Source organism: Anomaloglossus baeobatrachus, unplaced genomic scaffold (assembly GCF_048569485.1).
Source record: "Anomaloglossus baeobatrachus isolate aAnoBae1 unplaced genomic scaffold, aAnoBae1.hap1 Scaffold_52, whole genome shotgun sequence".
Lineage (NCBI taxonomy): Eukaryota > Metazoa > Chordata > Amphibia > Anura > Aromobatidae > Anomaloglossus > Anomaloglossus baeobatrachus.
In genome coordinates, this window is record NW_027444564.1 from 450,382 (window position 1) to 458,438 (window position 8,057).

The following is an 8,057-nucleotide window of genomic DNA, read 5'->3' on the forward strand; positions in this document are numbered from 1 at the left end:
GCAAAAAATACGATAAGACTAAAAAGAAATAAAAGAAATTTCCCTCACAAATTCTCACTTAAGGAATTGTAGCCGATTTTTGGATAAAACCCTTTGAATTATGGTACATCGTGATGGCTTCTCCCGTGTGACTTATCTGACAACAGGACCTGATTAATGATAAAAACATTTGGCAAATTCTGAAAGCAAAAATGGCTCCTCTGCTCTGCTGGTTTTCCGATGTCAGCAAGACTTGATTTACCAGTTAAACATTTCAATTATTCACAACATGAAAAAGGTTCCTTCCCTGTGCTGCTTCTTCACATGTTTAATAAGATCTGATTTCTGAGAATTACATTTTCCACATTCAGGACATAAAAATGGTTTATTTTGTGTGATTTTTTTGATGGTCAACAAGACTTAATTTCATAGTAAAACATTTACCACATTCTGAACATGAAAATGGCTTCTCCCTTGTGTGACATCTTTGATGCATAACTAGTTCTGATTTTGAAATAAAACATTTCCCACACTCTGAACATGAAAATTACTTCTCCCTAGTGTGAGATCTTTGATGCTGAACAAGTTTTGACTTCCGAATAAAACATTTCCCACACTCTGAACATGAAAATGGCTTTTCCCCTGTATGAGATCTTTGATGCACAACAAGTTCTGATTTCCAATTAAAACATTTCCCACACTCTGAACATGAAAGTGGCTTCTCCCCTGTGTGACATCTTTGATGCACAACAAGTTCTGATTTCCAATTAAAACATTTCCCACACTCTGAACATGAAAATGGCATTTCCCCTGTATGAGATCTTTGATGCCTAACAAAAGCTGATTTCTGAATAAAACATTTCCCACATTCTGAACATGAAAATGGGTTTTCCCCTGTGTGATATCTTTGATGCACAACAAGATCTGATTTCTGAATAAAACATTTCCCACATTCTGAACATGAAAATGGCTTCTCCCCTGTGTGACTTCTTTGATGCATAACAAGTTCTGATTTCCAATTAAAACGTTTCCCACACTCTGAACATGAAAATGGCTTCTCCCCTGTGTGAAGTTTTCCATGGTCAACAAGACTTGATTTCCTAGTAAAACATTTACCACATTCCAAGCATGAAAATGGCTTCACCCCAGTGTGAATTTTCTTATGCACACCAAGATGTGATTTCCGAATAAAACATTTCCCACATTCTGAACATGAAAATGGCTTCTCCCCTGTGTGACTTTTCTTATGCACACCAAGATGTGATTTCTGAATAAAACATTTCCCACATTCTGAACATGAAAATGACTTCTCCCCTGTGTGACCTTTCTGATGTCTAACAAGGTCTGATTTCCAAATAAAACATTTCCCACACTCTGAACATGAAAATGGCTTCTCCCCTGTGTGATATTTTTGATGGTTAGCAAGGGTTATTTTCTGAGTAAAACATTTTCCACATTCTGGGCATGAGAATGGCTTCTTCCCTGTGTGAGTTTTTTGATGGATCTTAAGATGTGATTTCCTGGTAAAACATTTCCCACATTTTGAACACGAAAATGGTTTCCCCCTTGTAGGAGCCGTTTCATGTTCCACATCCCTTCTGCAACTTTTATTTTGCTTACAATTCTGTGATAAATCAGAAGTTTGGACTTGTTTGAAAAGATCAGATGATAGATCTTTCCGAGGAAGGACTGTTGGTATATCTGGGACAGCAGCATGCTCTTCATATGTATCATGTGTGATACTTTCATCATCTGTTATAAATTCTGAAGATATTTTATTTCCATCTGAACTCCCGATACAGTCATCTGCTAAAAATAAACAGAATGTTTTAATGATATTATCTTGAAAATACATTTTTTAAACCATAATATCAGAAATTAAATTAGGAAAAAATGTATTCTGAATCTGTTGTTCAATTTCGACATCTAAAGGCCGCTTTACACACAACAACGTATCTAATGATATGTCGTCGGGGTCACGGAACGTGGAACAACAGCTTACCTGCGTCCTCCGGCAACGAGGTGGGCGTCACTTTCCTGCGTCTGCTCTCCGCCCCTCCGCTTCAATTGGACGGCGGGCGTGTGACGTTGCTGTGACGCCGCACGAACCGCCCCCTTAGAAAAGAGGCAGTTCGCCGGCCACAGCGACGTCGTTAGGCAGGTAAGTCATGTGACGGGGCCTAGCGATATTGTGCGCCACGAGCAGCGATTTGCCCGTGACGCACAAATGACGGGGGCGGGTGCTTTCACGAGCGACATCGCTAGCGATGTCGCTGCATTTAAAGCCCCCTTTAGAGTGACATCTTCGTTAATTCGGATCTCCCATTACTAGCAACAGTTCTCTGGAATGTGCTACAGTAAATAATCTGATTGATTTTCACAATGTGACTGCAGGATAATGAGGGACAGGGGGCTCCTATACTGTCCCTCACGCTAGGGGACCCTAAGCTATTCCTAACCTCTGGATTGCCCCTGAAGGTGGAGATGCCAGAGTCCTGTACCTTACTATTCTCCTGACCAGATTTAATCTGTCCCCCCCGCCTTCCCCGGGAAAGGAAGGAGCAGGAGTATGATGGAAACACAGATTAAGACAGATGGGAAACACAGATTAAGACAAATGGGACACATTGCAAACTCACAGAAATAAACAGTGAGAGACTAAGGAGAAAAGCAAGAGCAGAAATGCAGCAACAAAAAGACAACAAGGGTTAGCACCACAACAGCTCACAGTAATAATGCACAACAACCACGCTTAAGTCTGGATCACAACACCTCACCAGACCTGTATAGGTAAACTATAGCTGGCATTAATGGAATAATCCAGCCAGCATATACAGAAGGGGAGCGAACGATACTTTCTCCTCTACAACATGTGATCAAAGACATTAACAAGCAGCCCAGCAGAGTATAACTCTTGCTAGCCTGCCCAAGCCTGTGGTTCGATGCCTGCATCTTCCTGCACTGCTCACAGACATCAGAGAAGTGAATATGCAGAGTGCCATAATCTATAATTTCCACAGATCCTGACGCCGCCATGACAGTTGGCAAAACCTGCAAAAATCTCCTTGTAACATTGATCCACAGCATATACCTTTTCAAACAGATTTTCGTTCGAAGGCGAACATAAAATAGTTACAGACAGATGCCGGATATTTAATGGGGCTGTAACATTGATGGCCCACCCTTAGGGGTGCTTTGCACGCTGCGACATCGCTACTGCGATATCGTCAGGGTTAAATCGAAAGTGACGCACATCCGGCGCCGGTAACAACGTCGCAACGTGTAAAGCCTAGATGTGCCGATAAACGATCGCAAAAGCGTCGAAAATCGGTGATCTGTGTAGCGTTGGTCATTTTCATAATGTCGTACAAATAGGAGATAAGATGTTGTTCCTCGTTCCTGCGGCACCACACATCGCTGTGTATGAAGCCACAGGAGCGAGGAACATCTCCTTACCTGCCTCCACTGGCTATGCGGAAGGAAGGCGGTGGGCGGGATGTTTACGTCCCGCTCATCTCCGCCCCTCCGCTTCTATTGGCTGCCTGCCGTGTGACGTCGCTGTGACGCCGCACGACCCGCACCCTTAGGAAGGTGGCAGGTCGCCGGCCAGAGCGACGTCGCAGGACAGGAAAGTGCGTGTGAAGCTGCCGTAGCGATAATGTTCGCTACGGCAGCTATCAAAAGATATCGCATGTGCGACGGGGGCGGGTACTATCGCGCTTGGCATTGCTAGCCGATGCTAATGATGTCGCAGCGTGCAAAGTAACCCTTAGGCTTTGTAACCAAAGCAGGTAGCAGGGTCTTGCAGTCTGTGTAGAAAAACAGTAGGGTTCCAATTCATCAAAACCGGCGATGGACACTGAAAAATGACGTCAGGGACTGGAGTGAGATTTATGGCATAGGGAATACTGCATTTTGTTATGAATTAGAGAGGCGGTGGCATCACACCCTTCTTCTGGCCAAGCTCTGCCCATTATGGCAAATCTGGTTAAAATTGGCGTGAAACAATTTTTTTCACAACTCTGTGTTGCACAACATTTTTTGAGAACTTTTGAAGTGATTTATGCCAGAATTCTGCCATAATTGCTTTAATGAATCAGGGTCTGGATGTCAAATCTCCTTCTGTAGGGGTCTCCATTCTTTCCAGGGTAGTTTGCCAGTAGTTCATATTCTCTACAGCAATAATTTTATTACATCTTCTTTGATAGTTCAAAACCTTTGCATTTCAGTGTGCGGCTGTAACTCTGCCCATTTTGGCAAAGCTGGTTAAAATTGGCATCAACACACACACACACACACACACACACACACACACACACACACACACACACACACACACACCAGCGTGTCTCCTCTTCAGCTTTAGACTTCTGTAATTAAGAGACCTTTGCTTACATGACGTGATGTCAAAAAGGTCTTTAAGCAGTCCTATAATCGATATATATATAAACACTGGGGCTGCAAAGAGAATGGGGGCCCCGTGAAATTGCCCAGTTTGCTCTCCATTTCCCCTAATGCCAGTCCTGCATGCCAGCCTGTCTTCTGTTCAATTCATTTAGACTCCTGCAGTTAAGAGACCTTTGGTTACATCATGTCACATGATTCTGAAGTCATCAAAGGTTCTTAAACAATCAACTTCAGAATACAACTGATGGGGACCCTAAGAGAGTGGGGTTCCTGAGAAATTGCGCAGTTTGACTCTTCCCAATGTTGGCCCTGACAGTAACTAGGGCTTATTTTTGGAGTAGGGCTTATATTTCAAGTATTCTCCAAAAATCCCATAAAATCATGCTAGATCTTATTTTTAATGTAGGTCTTCTTTTTGAGGAAACAGGGTATTCATGAACCCTCTGCAGGTCTTTGAGTTGCCTTCATAGCGACATAGATAAGACACTAGAAACAAACAGCAGAAGAAGCAGAAGCAAAGAAAATACAGCTGAAAAAAACCCACAGCAGAAAGCCTAAAAATGTAAACAGAAAATTAGTGCAGAAAGTACATGAGTAGATATCTCTTACTGGATAGAACTGGAGGAAACACATCCTGAGGAACATCAGGATCTTCTTGTTTACAGTCCTGTGGGAGAAGAGGACGGGGACATCTCTCTGGTGTTGTCCTCTTACTGGATAGAACTGGAGGAGACACATACAGGGACTGAATTCATTCCTTACATACAGATAATTATAGGCCGTGTGTATTTAGTCCTGTCTATTACCTGGTGATGTGAGGGGCTGGCGAACCTCCATCATGACGTCCTTGTACAGATCTTTGTGTCCTTCTAAATACTCCCACTCCTCCATGGAGAAATAGACGGTGACGTCCTGACACCTTATAGGAACCTGACACATACAATGATACCGTCACCCCCGATCCCTTCATAGCGTTACTGTATAATGTCCTAGCATTCCCAGCAGTGTCACCTCTCCAGTCAGCAGCTCAATCATCTTGTAGGTGAGTTCTAGGATCTTCTGGTCATTGATGTCCTCATGTATCGGGGGGTGAGGTGGAGGCCCCGTGATTGGGCTCAGGGGTCTTCCCCATCCCTCAGACACAGGGGCCTGACAGCGCTCACTAGAGGTCTTCTTCACTACTGTGTAATCCTGGTTATGGAGAGACACAGTAATAAATCTCACTCCAGACATTTCCAGAGTCCTCACCTCTCCAGTTCTGTCCATCTGTTATTCCCATAGATAAGAATGATGTAATGTGACCTCATCAGAATCTCTCACCTCTCCAGTAAGCCGGAAGAGGATCTCTAGGGTGAGGTGTAATATCCTCTCCGCCATCTTGTCCATGTCCATATCCATCCTTCATGGGTCAATCAGGAGAATTCTCTTCTATAGAAGATCTTCACTGAGAGGATCCGATATTCTAGGGACCTGAATGGGGAGAAGATGACGGTGTAACATCATAGAGAATCCGCTGTAATAATACAATTACTGGAGATACAAGAAATCTCCTTCACTATAGGGAAAACACTGAGAATAGAACAAGATGGAGACGACATTTCCCAGTACAGAAGCCAGAATATCAGCAGAACGTATGTGACCGAGACAGATAGAGTCGCGCCGTTATATCCGAGGAACAGAGAGAGGAACCTCACCCGCCCCAAATAGTCTCAGAGCTGAAGGGGTTAATGCCCCCTGCCCCAGTAATGGGGAATCTCCACACACCTCCACCTGCAGAGCCGCACACTAGATATATGGCTGCTCTGTGCTTACAGGACCTGTGATGATGTAACATGGAGGGGAGGAGTCAGGGGTCACATGATCAGCTCCTCAGTGTATGTTAGTCGCCGTTTCACAGTTGGCAGCGTTGTGATGTAACGCTCTGAAGTGATTGTTCTCCACGTTGTAGGAAATCCCCATGGATAACGCCATCTGCGTCCCAAACACTGAGGCCAGGATTTCCCGGCTGAGGACGATGTCTTGAATGTCTTTTTCTGGGGCGAGCCTTTGTGCTGATAGTCCATGGACTGACGTTTCGGCTCCGGTCCGTAGTGGTGTACACAAGCTTCGTCTCCTGTCACAATTGAATGCAGAAAGGCGTCACCTTCATTCTCGTAACGTGAGAGGATTTCCTGGTAAATGTCCAGTCTGTGGCTTTCATGTCAGACGTCAGCATCCGGGGCAGCCATCGTGCACAGATCTTCCCATAACCAAGCAGAGCAATAATGTGACTACACGTTCCTGTGAAATGCCGATTGTGCTTACAATTTCTCCCTGAGTGATACGACCATCATCCTGAATCTGTCTACATTTACGTTTTCCTCCTGTGTAACTCCGTGGTTGCTGTCACAGGACGTCCAACTCTTTTTTTGTCACACAAGTCAGACGTTCCCGCCTCACCATCTTTAATCTTACCACTGGCCCAACGATGCACAGTGCACATCTGCACAATCACCATACACGGCTTGTATTCTCTGATGAATGTCCTTTGGGGTGACACCTTCTGCTGTCAGGAATTCAATGACAGCACATTGCCTAAATCGCAATGACTGACCGCCTGCGCAGGATCCATTCTTTACACTGTAACAACACAACCGTTCATTGTAAGGTTTCCCACCAACTGGAGCTGTAGAGGGGAGTCTACTGAACAGTCCAGTACCTGCCCCATACCAGCACTGCCATCTGTGAGGAGTTATGAAGGTAGAGGCATTACTTTTCATTCAACTCTCATATTATTATGTTTTTGGCCTTACAGCCCCATTTCTCTGACCTGGGCTCAGTCCCGGGGGTCCGACGCGCTCTGTGTTGTAGATTTGGGGCGTCTCGGTAGACGTTTCTCCAGGCCTCTCCCTTAGACCTCGCTCACAGTGTTGTATATTCTCTCATGCATCAGACTCGAGTGTGGAGCCGAGTGTCATTCACTATAATTAGATTCCGTCATATACAAGAATTGGATGACAGGTGTGGAGAAGATGGAGAGATTAAAGGGTTTATCCTGCGCTTTTTTTTTTAACTATTAGGATACAGAGATACATGTAGGTGGACACCAACTATTTACCTGCTCTGCTGTGAGCTCCTCTCTCTTTGCACAAAGGTCATGTTACATAATTACATAGGTTGAAAAAAGACCTAGGTCCATCTAGATCAACCTTTCTCCACCAATTATACATTTTGTCATTAAGTCATTTATAACCGACAATGTTGTGTTTACTGAGGAAATCATCCGGCCCCTTTTTAAAAGCAGTTATAGTATCTGCCATTACTACCTCTTGTGGTAGGGCATTCCACAGTCTGACTGCTCTAACTGTAAAGAACCCTTTCCTATTTAGCTGCCGGAATCACTTATCTTCCACTCGCAGCGAATGCTCCCTGGTCCTTAGTATTATCTTTAGAATGAATAAGTCATGTGCCAGTCCTTTATATTGACCACACATGTATTTATACATATAAGGTCTGTTTCACACGTCAGTGAAAAACACAGACTTTTCCACTGTTAAAAATGCCTATGTCCCTCCGTGTGATTCACAGCACACGTGGGTTGTCCATGTGCAATCCGTGATACGTACTCCGTGGTTTCATATGGACATAAACTCACCTGTCCCGTTCCTGCTGGCCATGGTGCTGAACTCTCC

General features: G+C 44.3%; 1 protein-coding gene across 2 annotated transcripts; it reads right to left on the reverse strand.

Moving 5' to 3' along the window:
• Nucleotides 1–345: 345 nt before the first annotated feature.
• Nucleotides 346–6,164, reverse strand: LOC142282753 (uncharacterized). Of its 2 annotated transcripts, none has more exons than XM_075333031.1 (6): nt 6,081–6,164; nt 5,707–5,856; nt 5,398–5,577; nt 5,193–5,316; nt 4,996–5,109; nt 346–1,785 (listed from the first exon to the last, which is right to left on the reverse strand). In XM_075333031.1, exons 2-6 carry the CDS (start codon nt 5,782–5,784, stop codon nt 527–529), a joined length of 1,755 nt encoding a protein of 584 aa, XP_075189146.1. In that variant the 5' UTR covers nt 5,785–5,856; nt 6,081–6,164; the 3' UTR covers nt 346–526. The 2 variants fall into 2 exon arrangements, with proteins under 2 accessions (XP_075189146.1, XP_075189145.1); XM_075333030.1 differs by having other exon boundaries at nt 346–1,788.
• Nucleotides 6,165–8,057: the final 1,893 nt, after the last annotated feature.

Excerpts from the sequence above, each read along its gene's own strand:
- LOC142282753 (XM_075333030.1), bottom strand. The coding sequence starts at position 5,784 with ATGGATATGGACATGGACAAGATGGCGGAGAGGATATTACACCTCACC. Across the intron at positions 5,317-5,397 it reads TTGAGCTGCTGACTGGAGAG|GTTCCTATAAGGTGTCAGGA; the intron begins GTGACACTGCTG and ends TGTATGTGTCAG. Across the intron at positions 5,110-5,192 it reads CCAGCCCCTCACATCACCAG|TTCTATCCAGTAAGAGGACA; the intron begins GTAATAGACAGG and ends TGTCTCCTCCAG.